This window comes from Mobula birostris, chromosome 3 (assembly GCF_030028105.1).
Source record: "Mobula birostris isolate sMobBir1 chromosome 3, sMobBir1.hap1, whole genome shotgun sequence".
Lineage (NCBI taxonomy): Eukaryota > Metazoa > Chordata > Chondrichthyes > Myliobatiformes > Myliobatidae > Mobula > Mobula birostris.
In genome coordinates this window covers 69,400,329-69,415,121 of record NC_092372.1, presented here as the reverse complement: position 1 = coordinate 69,415,121, position 14,793 = coordinate 69,400,329, and the positions used below count along the sequence as shown (strand labels likewise).

The window sequence follows — 14,793 nt, the reverse complement described above, 5'->3', positions numbered from 1 at the left end:
TTCATGAATGCAGGGGATAATCTGACCTCATTCCTCCTGTCAGTACAGGACACTAACACCAGAACCTGTGGACAATTTACTGACACTAGGAAATCATCAGCCTTTGTCCACATTGGTCTGGCATCATTCTGGCTTGGTACATGGATGTCCCATGTCCACATTGCTGTCCTCCAAATAAGGAGCAGAGATTGAAGACACTGGTCTGTGCTCTAATCATTGTCCTCAAACCCTAACCTCACTCCTAACTCCCATCTCCATCCACAAAACTATACCCACAAACCCCAAAGAACACTAAAGCAAAACTGAAACTAAGCTGCGACTTCAGCAGAGGTCACAGCACAGCGCTGTCTTGAGCACTTTCGAACCTCAGTCGTTCCTGAAACGCACTCTTACTTGCAAGATTATTAGTTAATGGTTTGTCATTGCACAATACTAGGTTTAAAATACAGATGAAATCCACATTATGGTTGGTTGATTTTCAGAAATTCACCCTATAGGAAATCACAAATCACTATCCAGAAATCCCAGATACAGAATAAAAGTTGTCTTATCAAATTAATGTGAAGACATAAAATTAAATAAACAATTGCTACAGAAATTGTCTGTTTCATATCTCATTTATTTATTTAATATAGCAATACGGTGCAAGGTAGGCCCTTCAAGCACACCACCCCAGCAACTCGACAACCCTGATTAATCCTAACCTAGTCACATGACATCGTTTACAGTGACTGACTAACCTACCCAATATGTCTTTGGACTATGGGAGGAAATCGGAACACCCAGGGAAAATCCATGCCTTCCACAGGGACGATATACGTTGACTCCTTACAGAACAGTATCAGAATTGAATTCTGATGCTCCGAGCTGTAATAATGTGCTAATCGCTTTGTTACCATGGCACCCACAGGCATCTTGATGGATGTACTGATTATATGGTGCAGTTGGTTTACTTTGAGATGGAGCAGACTTTGTTCAAATTCTTTCCATAATTAGTGAAGTCATATTGCTGGTTTAACATTTATGACTTGCTGCTCATGAATGATAATTGCCCTTGTGAATGAGTCCCACAGAAGCAGTGGCTGAGAGATATGTATAAAATAAATCTTTATTCAACTCAGCAGCTCTTCTGGAGCAAATCTATTTCTCTCCTCACACAATGATGTATACTTTTTAAATAAAACACAAAGACCACAATAAATGGTTACAGTTTCAATGGGTGTAATTACCTGCTTTAATATTTTGAATGTAGGCAGGTAACTTTGAATATTCAAAAGAGGTCTTTCTAGTTGGGATGTGCAACTAGGTAATTCTAGATAGGTAATTCTTATTTACAGTGGTTGCACATCCCAAATAAAAGGACCTCTTTTGTACATTCAGATACCAGTAGCATGCCCAAAGGCTTCTGAGCACAAACTCCAGATACCCAAAATATGCCTCTTTTGTTTCAGTGTTTGGGGATGACTCCCTGAATATATAACTGTCCAGAATATTAAGTGACAAAAAAGACATGTCCTGAACTGTGCATTAGGTGGCATAACTATGCCTTTAACACTGTGTTAATACAAAAATAGCACGATCAAGAGTTCTGATGAAGGGTCTCAGCCCAAAACATCAACTGGTTACTCTTTTCCTAGATGCTGCCAGACCTGCTGAGTTCCTCTAGCTTTTTGTGGGTTGCTTTGATTTCCAGCATTTGCAGATTTTTTCATATACTGTATGTCGAATAACAGACAACAAGCAGTGATTTACAGTCTTGATTCCAATTGTTATAAGGATTTATCCCTTAGTAATAATCAGAGAGGCACAGAGAAAATCTGTATTTACCAATAAGTAATTTTTATTGTCTCAAAAAGCAAGTGGGTTCACAAACTACTGACCCTCCATGAACAGTCAATGGAGGAAAAAGGCAATATCCAGGATACATTGGCTAGGCACTCCTCATCATCCCACTCTGGTCTCCACATGACCCTCCACGTCTGCAATGGTTGGTCTCTGGAGAGTTGTTTTTTTTAACGTTTGAAGCTCCTAACTCTTATAGTTCCTCATCAATTCAAATTATACATTTCCATCCTATTGACACCAGTCCAGGGCCACAACCAATATTATTCTATGGTCTCTACCCTCAGGCTTGTGCCTTTGTTCTTTTTAACTGGTTCAAATCAGGTGACCTAGACACTTGAGTATTAACGAGATTACAGATTGCTTCTCCTGCAAGCCTGTCACTTTACATAATAAATAGCTACTTGTCAGAGAATGGTCTCAAGTTTCATTGGGCATCAGCTGAAACTCCTTGTGTCCACATTCAATTGCTCTAATTAACTTGTCCCAGAGCACGAAGTTCATCAAACACTTTACAAAATGGCAGATGCAAGGACAGTCTCACAAAATGGCCCCCTGCATTCTTTCCAGCCAACACAATCTAGAGTAATAGATATAGCCAGAAAATAAGTTTCAGGCTAGAATTAAACAGGGAATTTGGGGACGGGTAGAGGTAGGGTAAATGTATATAAAATTTATCAGATAGCTGGCAGTGAGCTATTATTTACCTTTAAGATATTTAACAAGGCTAACAGGTTAAACCTAAATTATCACTGTTATTTGATGTGTTATATTTTAGAACTATCTTACCTATATTTCATATACCTTTAAAAGTGTGTATCCCCATTCAAACTGAATTAGCATCGACATACAATTGTGTCTCAAAATGTAGCTGCTGGCTACTTAAGAGATTGTGTTCTCGGTTTCCAAAGTAAATTTCATTAGTGGTCCTCTGGCATGAACCAGCAGCAGCATACTCACTAATACTACAACAGAAACGTCCTGTAGGAATGCATTTCCTCTCGTAACATGGGATTCAGTGTGAAAAAGTTCCGTATGTATGTATGTATGTTTTGTCTATCTAGCTAGTGGCACAGTGTCGAGTAGGCTCTTCAGGTCCTTTGAGCCAGGCCGCCCCAGCAACCCCCATCGAACCCAGTTAACCCGAACCTAATGGTGGGATAATTTACAGCGACAAATTAACCTACCCTTTGGACTGTGAGGGAAACCGGAGCACCCAGGGATAACACGCGCATTCCATGGGGAAGACATACAGATGGCGCCAGAGTGAACTCTGAACTCTGGAATGAGTAGTTGGTAACATTGTAAGCATGTCATTTTAACTCCATTTTACTCCATTCATTATGGCCAGTAAGATTACAGAAATTTACCCTTATGGAATTAGGAAATTAGTACCCTAAAATTAAGACATGGAGTAAAATTCACTCTTAATATAATTTACACTTGGTGGCCACTTTATTAGGTACCTCCTGTGTATGGAATGGCTTTTTGATCCAGTATTTTGTGCAGTAAATGAACAGGCTGTCCTAAACAGGGTATTGTGCAGTGAAAAAGGATGAGTTCATAATGTCATGCAGAGCTTATTAGGGAAACATTATCTTAAATTGATAGGCATTTTGGTACAGTGTCCAGTAAGTTTCACCCTCCTTGATGAATTACAGTGTGAGAATCAGCAGTTAATCTGAGTCAAATTTCTTTGAGTTCAATCATTTACTGCAAGTAATGCAGCTATGAATCTTATTGATCATATTTGTTGCGGTACTTACCTTACTTATTTACTAAACAAACAGCAAGTTACTAGCCTGCTGTTAATACTTGATAATTATATATTTGTTGAGTTATAAACCTGGTGTCAAGTTACCAGTTTTTGTTAAATGTAGGCAGTGGAATATAACTTGGAGGAAACCTGTTTAAATACAAGTACTGAATTGATGACACAAAAGTATTACAGGTTTCCCCCGCCATCCGAAGGTAGAGCGTTCCTATGAAACGGTTCGTAAGCCGGAATGTCGTAAAGTGAAGAAGCAATTACCATTTATTTATATGGGAAAATTTTGTGAGCGTTCGCAGACCCAAAAATAACCTACCAAATCATGCCAAATAACACATAAAACCTAAAATAACAGTAACATATAGTAAAAGCAGGAATGATATGATAAATACACAGCCTATATAAAGTAGAAATACTTTTTTTGTAACAGTGAAAACACCTTCTGTTAGCGAAAACACAGAACTAATGTAGGTCTTTTCTAACAGTGAGGTTTCGTAAAGCGAACGTTCGAAAAGCGGGGGACACCTGTAATGAAATAGTTATTCAAAGTGTTTTCAAACTGACAAGTACCTACTATCACAAATCATTCAATGAAGAGCAGAAAGGAATAAAAGTCTTTTTGCTGCCCAATCTGTCAGACAGTCAGACAGTCTATCATTCAATGTCCTTCAAGCACAGCTTATTTTGGCATAAGCACGTGACGTAGGAAATTGTTTCAACAGTTTTTGATCCTTTGAAGCATGCACTTTCAACTGCTACTGACTTTGTAATAGTTTAGTTTCATTTGCCTTTTTGTCTACAATGGATTCCAATTAATTGGGACACATCAGCTCCAATACATTTTGCCCCATTTAAGTGGCTGCCCAGATTTGCTGAAGTTTTATGCAGATAGTTAAAAAAGGTTTTTAAAAAAAAGACAAAACTGGATAACAAATTATGTAATAAATGAAATACAGAATAAATTAGAACACTACCAAAACTATTACAGTACTATAAAACTGCGTGTTAGTTCCTAATAGTTACTGACAGAGGAATTCATCCAGTGTATGCAGTAAACAAAATCAGTGCAGGCACCTAGTGCAGATAATGGACTATATTCCTACAACTCAATTGACGATTACATCCTCCAAATCTTCATTTTCATTGTAAAGTTCAAGATGATTTTTGATACCTTCAAAGTCTTATGGTTCCTGTCTTGTTGAAGTAGTGAAATGGTTTCATTTTCAATCCCAGCTATTTCTGGCATCTCCAGGCCTAAATGCGTGAAACCACAGTGAGCAGAACAGTTTGGAATTGTCTTACAGCTTATTTCTCGTAAATAATCTGTTACAAAAATCACTGCCTTTGAACACAAACACACTCAACTGACACTATTTAAAAACTGTTTGCTCGAAGCTAGGCCACACAAGTTCGTGTGACTGATGCTTGTTAGAACCATTGACAACTGACTCCTGTCCTAATTAAGCAGCAGAGTGTCCCAAATAAACAAAGGAACTCCCAGCGATTTTTTTGGTTAGTTTGTGTTCTAAAAGAGTTGATCCAGATAAGCAGCTGCTCTAATTAACGAATGGCCCAATTAACCAGAATCCACTATATTATTGTTGTAAGCAATGACTGTTCTGAATGCTCAACATATTAAACCAATGCAATGGTTATTCATCCATCCATTCATACCTACTGCCTTTTTACCTAAAAATAATGATATTAGTCCTCAGCAATTTTTTTGTATCTTTTTGGAAAAGAAACATCTTAAGTTGGGCAAATGAGGTTGAAATGAAAAGCAAAGTGCATAAATTAAGGTGAAGGAATAATTATTCTAGATCACTTCTTGTGATTTTTGGATAGAGCTACCGAGTTTGACTAAAAGTAGAACAAAAAAATTGGAATGTATTATAGATAGCGAGGGAATGGATGTGGTCCAAGTGTTTAGTGGGCATAGTGTCTTCAAATTGTTATAAGCATGATTTTTTAAAAGTTTAGAGTATATGATAACTTATAGAATCATTTTTAGTGCAGTCTTATATATGTATAATGATATTGCCAAGTTTTTAAGGTACTTTAATACGTGGTAATCTGTTTCAAAAATATATGTACTTTAGTTTATTTTGTCACCAACCTTTTGATCTTTTTATTTGTTTCATAAAGGCTATTAAATACAATTATAAAGTTGCATTTCGTGAGCCAAATACTTGGTGGAAGTTTAAACCACGAGAGCTTGAACGGTAAGGTTACTTATTTCCTCTGTTATTGTCATGTGTGGTTACCGCAACACTGCTTAATTTGCTCATGATCTATTTTCTTGAAAGAAAGTATATTACTTGTAATGTGATATGAACGTCCAAATTAAGAGCAAGAAGAGGCCACTTTGTCCTCAAGTCTGCTCATCATTCAGTTGGATTATGGCTGATCCTATTGTAACATCAATTTTGCATTCCAGTCTGCCAGCAATTTAAAATTTTATACCTTTGCTTTCAAGAAATCTATCTACCTCTGCCTTAAAGATATTCAGTGATTTTGTTCTTTGAGGAAGGAAGTTACTAAGAATCACAAGATTTGGAAAATAAATTGCCACACCTCTGCTCTGTGTGGGCATCTGTTTATTATTAAACAGTGATGCCAAGTTCTTGAGTGTTTACGAAAGGAACCATCCATTCCACATTCCTCCTGCAGATGACTTTGTATGTTTTTGTTTATTAAGTGCCATCATGAACAATACCCAGATCAGAAATGCTGATCAAGTCAACTAGTTTCCAAAGAGAACTCTTGATAGGCAATCAGATGGTTGACTGCTGCTCAGCGATAGAACACAAAAAAATCATATGTACAATTAAGAAACATTAAAAAATAGTAGAAACACTGGAGTCATGATGATCATGATGAAGTCTGCTGGAGAGAGACATTTATACACACGCTGTCCTCCATAATTCAAAGAGATTGAAGGATAAGGTTGCAGGGTGACAAAACGTGGCAGGAGCACTTGGAACTAAAAGCTAATCCCTACCGGGAGAAAACAGCATCTGCTCTTTCCGCACTGTTCTCCAGCAGTTTAAGGACTAAGTCCAGCCAGAACATAACTCACAAGTGCTCTTGAAAGTCAGGTATTAACCCTACCTACCAACAACCAAGCATTGCCATCCTGGTCCCCTTCATGATAGCTTATGAAGAAGCATGTGACTTCCCTCCCAGAGATGATAGGTGTTTGTGCACTTGACTCTTGAAGGCTTGGACCCCATCGTCACAGATGTTTCCAACTACAGCATCTGGAAGGCTGTTCCAAATTCTGATAGCACAGTGAAGGAAGCTTCTATCCAGTGTGTGTAGGTTCTCGCATCAGGCATAGAAACAGCTTGAGCAGGCATAGATAAACTCTAATCAAATCATCCCTCACTCTTCTAAACTTATATAGATTCAAGCCTAGTCTATCTAATAACCTTTCCTCATAAAGCAAACTGCCCACTCCAGATATTAGTCTGGTTATTCTTTTTTGAACTGCTTCCAGAACATTAATGTCCTTCCTTAAGTAGACCAATATACTCTAAACTTTCAAAACATCATGCTTATAACAATTTGAAGACACTATGCCCACTAAACACTTGGTACCTAGTATTCTAATTGTTGTCTTACAAAGCCCTTTTAAACCATAAGATTAAAAAAAACATTTAGAACATAAAAAGTGGAACAGTACAGCACTGGGCTGACCATTCAGCCGATAGTATTCTGCAGTGTTGTTTCTAATTTATACTAAATGTCCATTTCCTGTATGATCTCTTCAGTTTACACCTTTGTGTCAGATAGTTTTTTACATAGAACATAGAATAGTACGGCACAGTATAGGCCCTTCAGCCCACAATGTTGTGCCGACCCTCAAACCCTGCCTCCCATATAAGCCCCCACCTTAAATTCCTCCAAAATTTATCCACACCAGTTTGATACTTGCTACACCTTGAGCTCTTGTTGTCCACAATGACACTTGTGTGACACCTTACCAAATACCGTAATATACACAACTTGAATAAAATACATCCACCTGTCCCTATATATTTATAGCACATGTTATATCTATAAAGATTTCCACTTAATTGATCAAATGTGATTTGCACTGACCCATCTTCATGTCTCCTGATAGTCTTGAAAATTTCTGTTAATCCAAAACATTTGTTTGTAAAATATAATGATTAGGTTGGGAAATGGTGATGCATATCAGCGTTTATGTGGCAGCCTTAGGGTGAATATGGGGAGAAGTTCTGTTTATATAAATGATAGTTTAACATTCATTTGAACCAAAAGACTTACCTTGAACTGACTTCTGAAAATATGTCACATTTGATGGTGCAGAGCTTTATTAAAACATGTTGTAAATCTTGGAGTTGGATACCTACATCTGTCTGCCTGTAGCAAGGTTTCTATCAATTAATCTGTACAAACTATTATAAAATGCATGTCTTAATGCTTAAACGATGTCCACATCAGAGGAACATATGGAGTACTTAATTTAATTCCTAGCAAAGGTATTTCTGAGATTTTCTGTTTTTTACTTTGGGTACGGAAAAATGTTTAGAGGGTTTCCAAAAACTTGTAGATTTACGAAACAAGTCAAATTGCCCAATGGCCTATTCTTCAACCATTCACTCTGGCAGAGCAGTCCAGGATCAAATTTTAATTTATGAAATGAATTTGCTCATAACCTTTACCTTTGCATTCTTAGTTTTAGTTAAATTTAATTACCGTTTTTCATGGACGTTCTAACTGGACAAAATATTCATTTTGCCTAAAGCCATTTTATTTTATAAATCCTCTATTAAATCTAGCCCTCCCTATTCCAAATGAAATGAAAACAGAGTATCTCCTATAATGTCACTTACTTTTCTCTGGGTTCAGCGTGATGATATCCTACAGTATTTTAAAATGCTTTCTTTAAATCACTTGCTTGTTTAAAATTATCATAATTAATTCTTTAGTTATTAAGGGTCCTTATTGCATTTAAGGTAGCTTTGGCTTTTTAAAAATTATTTTATTTATTTGCATTTGAACTCCATAAATCTATGTTCATATTTAGTGGAAGTTTTTTTGCATTGTGATAATCATAAATGCCAGTTGTAAGGTGCTGAATGCTGATACAAATAACCACCTCTGCCATAAATAAGTTCAGTTTGTTCCTGAATTATCCAGGATTGAAAAGATAGAAGTTTAATAGGTTCTGGCATTTCCTCCAAAATTTGTCATATCTCATGCTGCTGGTGATGCATTCAATCAACTACTGAATATGCCACTTCCGATTTATGTATTCACTGTCATTTCAGCTTGTTATACACCTAATTTTAGCAGCAGCAGTAGCAGAATAATAAAGTATTGGAAAGAAGCATTCAGGTGCTGTGCAAAAGTAAAACACAGTGAAAATGCTCAGCAGAACAGGTCACGTGTGTAAATAGAGAGAAACAGTTAGCTCTTTAGGACTGTGAGCTTCCATTAAATGTTGTGATGAAATCACTAAAGCCTGCCTTGCATTTCTGTGCTGATTAAATTCTATCACCTTGAGATTTTAATGGTTAATTTATTGGAATCAGGCTTTCTCTTATATTTCAAAATTTTCTATTTTCTGCATAGACGGAATGTTCATGGTGTGTCAAAAGAGAAAATTAAAACAATTTTAGACCATTATGAGCGTCATGTAACGATTAACACAGTGATGGCTTCATCACAACCTACCTTCCCAGAAAAAAAAGCTGTAGAGCTGTATCCTGCTGAAGATGCAGAAACCGGGTGAGTGTCCTAATATAAAATTTTTGTCAGGGTATGTAAGTATGATTTGAGTTTTTAAATTTTCTAAAAATTTTGGAATTGGATGCTGAAAACATTGACCTGGGTATTTTCTGCAGTTCTGAAGGAGCTACAAGCTTTCTCAATATGAATTCTGTTTAATTTAAGGCTCAAATCCTAAACTTACTCGTCAAGCTCTAGCAAATCTGACTGTGTTGCAAATAGTCCAGTATCAGAGTAGGAGCTTTACCGACATTTCCCAACAATTATACTGGTGAATTTGTGTTTGGAACCTGCAATTCACTAGCCATTCATTTGAATGGAGATTTTAAGGCTGGGAAGGTGATTAAGGTAAATTGTATTTAAAATAATTGCTTGTACTTTGAAGTTTTAAAATCTGTAAAATTGTGTTGGTGTTGTTTTTTAGTTTTACTTCAACAGTTTTTAGTACTGTGCACAGTAATGGTCCCCTTTATTTAAGTGGATATACAGGAATTGGAAGCAATCCAACAGAGATTTACGAGGCTAATTTTGAGATGAGTGATTGTCCTATCATGGGTGATTAAAGAATTTGCCTCTGTATTCTTTGTGGTTTGGGAAAATGTGGGGCGATCATTTTGAAACATTTTATTGATGATTGTTGATAACAGTAGGGCAGTCAATATTGTCTATATGGACTTTGACAAGGTTCCTCAAGGTTAGCTAATCTAAGAGATTAAGATACATGGGATTCATCCCGATTTGGTAGATTAGATTCAAAATTGCAAACAACAGGAATTCTACAGATGCTGGAAATTCAAGCAACACACATCAAAGTTGCTGGTGAACGCAGCAGGCCAGGCAGCATCTCTAGGAAGAGGTACAGTTGACGTTTCAGGCCGAGACCTTTCGTCAGGACTAACTGAAGGAAGAGTTAGTAAGAGATTTGAAAGTGCGAGCGGGAGGGGGAGATCCAAAACGGTAGGAAAAGACAGGAGGGGGAGGGATGGAGCCAAGAGCTGGACGGGTGATAGGCAAAGGGGATACGAGAGGATCATGGGACAGGAGGTCCGGGAAGAAAGACAAGGGTGGGGGGGACCCAGAGGATGGGCAAGGGGTATAGTCAGAGGGACAGAGAGAGAAAAAGGAGAGTGAGAGAAAGAATGTGTGTATAAAAATAAATAACGGATGGGGTACGAGGGGGAGGTGGGGCATTAGCGGAAGTTAGAGAAGTCGATGTTCATGCCATCAAGTTGGAGGCTACCCAGACGGAATAAAAGGTGTTGTTCCTCCAACCTGAGTGTGGCTTCATCTTTACAGTAGAGGAGGCCGTGGATAGACATGTCAGAATGGGAATGGGACGTGGAATTAAAGTGTGTGGCCACTGGGAGATCCTGCTTTCTCTGGCGGACAGAGCGTAGGTGTTCAGCAAAGCGGTCTCCCAGTCTGCGTCGGGTCTCGCCAATATTTAGAAGGCCACATCGGGAGCACCGGATGCAGTATATCACCCCAGTTGACTCACAGGTGAAGTGTTGCCTCACCTGGAAGGACTGTCTGGGGCCCTGAATGGTGGTAAGGGAGGAAGTGTAAGGGCATGTGTAGCACTTGTTCCGCTTACAAGGATAAGTGCCAGGAGGGAGATCAGTGGGGAGGGATGGGGGGTAGCGAAGGAAAAGTAGGTGTAGCTATGGGCACCCGTATGGGTCCTAGCTATGCCTGTCTTTTTGTTGGCTTTGTGGAACAATCTATGTTCCGTGCCTATTCTGGTATCTGTCCCCCACTTTTCCTTCGTTACATCGACGACTGCGTTGGCGCTGCTTCCTGCACGCATGCTGAGCTCGTTGACTTTATTAACTTTGCCTCCAACTTTCACCCTGCCCTCAAGTTTACCTGGTCCATTTCTGACACCTCCCTCCCCTTTCTAGATCTTTCTGTCTCTGTCTCTGGAGACAGGTTATCCACTGATGTCTACTATAAGTCTACTGACTCTCACAGCTATTTGGACTATTCCTCTTCTCACCCTGTCTCTTGCAAAAATGCCATCCCCTTCTCGCAATTCCTCCGTCTCCGCCGCATCTGCTCTCAGGATGAGGCTTTTCATTCTAGGACGAGGGAGATGTCTTCCTTTTTTAAAGAAAGGGGCCCCTTCCTCCACTATCAACTCTGCTCTTAAACGCATCTCTCCCATTTCACATACATCTGCTCTCACTCCATCCTCCCGCCATCCCACTAGGAATAGGGTTCCCCTGGTCCTCACCTACCACCCCACCAGCCTCCGGGTCCAACATATTATTCTCCGTAACTTCCGCCACCTCCAACGGGATCCCACCACTAAGCACATCTTTCCCTCCCCCCCCCTCTGCATTCCGCAGGGATCGCTCCCTACACAACTCCCTTGTCCATTCGTCCCCCCCATCCCTCCCCACTGATCTCCCTCCTGGCACTTATCCGTGTAAGCGGAACAAGTGCTACACATGCCCTTACACTTCCTCCCTTACCACCATTCAGGGCCCCAAACAGTCCTTCCAGGTGAGGCAACACTTCACCTGTGAGTCGACTGGGGTGATATAGTGCGTCCGGTGCTCCCGATGTGGCCTTTTATATATTGGCGAGACCCAACGCAGACTGGGAGACCGCTTTGCTGAACATCTACGCTCTGTCTGCCAGAGAAAGCAGAATCTCCCAGTGGCCACACATTTTAATTCCACATCCCATTCCCATTCTGACATGTCCATCCACGGCCTCCTCTACTGTAAAGATGAAGCCACACTCCCCCTCCCACTTTCACCAGCAATTTTGATGTGTGTTGCTTAGATTCAAAATTGGCTTGGCCATAGAAGATAGAGTGTGGTGGTGGATTGCTTTTATTCTGACAGGAGTTCTGATCAGTCCTGGGACCTTTGTTGTTTGTAATACAATTTATGTATTCACTGTCATTTTAGCCTGTTTTACTCCCAGTTTTCATATCAGAATGATAAAGTATTTGGAAAAGCAATCCAGTTCCATGTTTATTTTATACTAAGGTATTTATGGTTTTTATTTGTTTCATGTAGTGCAATAACTGGAGCAGTAGGACCAGCAATTTCTCCAAACCGTCAAGGTTCTCCTAGTTCACCGATTCCAGTTGTAAATTATCCAGAAGATTTCTCAGCAATCAAAAGAGATGTAGCATCAACTGATAACTTACAACAATGTTTAGGGTCATCTGCAGATTTTCCCAGTGAAAGTAGACAATGTGATGAGACTGGACACAAACCTGATAATGGTGCAAGATATTCAATATTTGTAAGTGGTGATAATGTACAAAACACAGATCAGACATCTGGATCAGATGTTAGCAATTATAATTTCTCATCTCATTCTGAAACAGAAGACAAGAAAAGCGAACTAACAGTAGCAAGTGTTGAATCTGAGACTGAGACAACAGAAAGTACCGGCCAGTGTGGTACTTTAACACCTGATAATTTACCAACTGTGTTTAGTGCATCATTTGATCAAGAAATCAGGAAGGAAAAATGGCAGAGTGCTGAGAGTACAGATAGTGAAAGAGTAGGAAAACCAAATCTGTCAATTGAAGGGGACCCCTTAGGAGGGGAGCCCTCAGGACTTGCTAAGGATGAGTCAAGCGTTCTGGAACAGTCCAACAATGTTGAATCCACATCTTTGAATTTTGTTGGAGATTGGCCAGTTATAGAAATATCGAAACCTCAAGATCAAAGAAAAAGACGAATTAGGAAGGCATCAGAACTAACTAACACAAATAAGGACAACGTAAATCAGTCCAGTAATTTGGAATTTGTCAATCCAAATGATTCGTTAAAAAATACTACTCTTAGCTTATCTGAGCAGGAGAATGTAGAACCCCCAAATGAATCAAATGGTTCACAGGTTTCAGTTGATTATTTTGATGATGATATACAATCTTCAGCGATTGAAAACTTTACTCTGGAAAGCAATCATGAAAATAGTGAGGATCTTGAAGGTCCAGAAACTTCTGAAGAGCAGGTTTCAGAAGCTACATCTGAAAAGCACATGAATAAAATATCTTGTCCGAATAGAACACTGGGAAAAGAATGCAAATTGACATTAACATTCACTAGTAACAGCCCCATCTTGGAAGAGTTTCCTGAGCCTATGCCGTTAAGTTCTGATCAAGTGGAAGACAGTGCTGTAATTCCAGAGAAGTCAACACAAGCCAATTCAACTCAAACAACTTCTGATGATTTTGCTATGTTGTGGAAAATTGAGAAAGGAGGTGACAATTCTATTGAATTTAAAATATTGACAGGAACTTCAAATGGAATTAAACCAACTGACTTAGATGCAATACCAAAATTCATAAATACTAGTGTGTCTGTGCCCTACAGAGTGATGCATGACAAAAGCACGTATGTAGATGAAGGTGACTTTGTGAGTCATGAAGAAAACCTTCAGATACTCAGTGATTGTTTTAAAGGTATTCCCTTTGATGATTTGAATGATTTATATGAGAAATGCAACAAAGATGTTGAATGGACAACCAATTTATTGCTTGACTCTGGTGTGAAGCTTTCAAATGAAAGTCCAGTGAATAATCAGTCAGGTTTAGACCTTACTAGCAGCAGTGGGCCACAAAAGAGCGAAGCAGCTCAAACAGAGAAAATAGATTTAAGTGAAGAGTCACATCACAGATCTACATACGAAGCAAATCAGTTGTCCGTTTCCACTAAGAAGGTTATAGATGTACCTAGTCAGTCAGCACAGACAAATACAGAAAATGACACTAAAGAATGTGTACAGTCTTGCCTTGACCTTGAAGCCGTAAACCCATTATCTGACAATACTGGTGAACCTGTTCTAGATGAAGAACTGAAAAGTAAAAATGATATATTAAGCAATTCCAAACTGACATTTGATATTGACTGTGAACAGTTTACCAATTCTAGTAAGGAATATAATGTGGGGGAGCAACGGAATGAATCAATGTTCGAGAATATGGTAAACAATGAAGTTTTGTTCATGAAAGGTGTCGAAGGTGAGGTAACTTCAATTGGAAACAATATAAAGGAAACAAACACCATTTCTGAATATACAGATTCTATAATGTCGGCACGAGAAGTTAATACCTATGCAAATAGTGTGATAGAAAATCAGTCCAGCTCTGAGGTAGGAAAAATCTCCGTACAAAAGGAAAATGGAAAAGAAGTGAAGACGATTGAAGATGGAAATACGACTCAGGATGGTTTATGGATGTACTCTGATCCAATGCAGATTCAGTCTTTAGAATTGAGTTTGCCACCAGAATTGGCAATTCAACTTAATGACCTGTTTGGACCAGTGGGTCTTGATCCAGGTAGGTGAGGTGTTTGTTCTATATTGATTTAACTAATTAGTTTTTTTTTTGCAAAAATTAGAAAATATAATAGGAAGTGCCATGTGTGATAGTAGATTTCATCTTTGGTCAT

The 14,793-nt window shown here is 38.8% G+C and overlaps 1 protein-coding gene across 2 annotated transcripts in view; it reads left to right on the top strand.

The window, feature by feature from the left end:
• n4bp2 (NEDD4 binding protein 2) overlaps positions 1-14,793 on the top strand; it is an 80,873-nt gene that overhangs the window by 25,906 nt on the left and 40,174 nt on the right. For both annotated transcript variants that reach the window (XM_072252833.1, XM_072252834.1), the window contains exons 5-7: positions 5,759-5,835; positions 9,218-9,373; positions 12,403-14,681. In XM_072252833.1, coding sequence (XP_072108934.1) covers positions 5,759-5,835; positions 9,218-9,373; positions 12,403-14,681 — 2,512 coding nt within the window. The remainder of the gene's footprint in view (positions 1-5,758; positions 5,836-9,217; positions 9,374-12,402; positions 14,682-14,793) is intronic.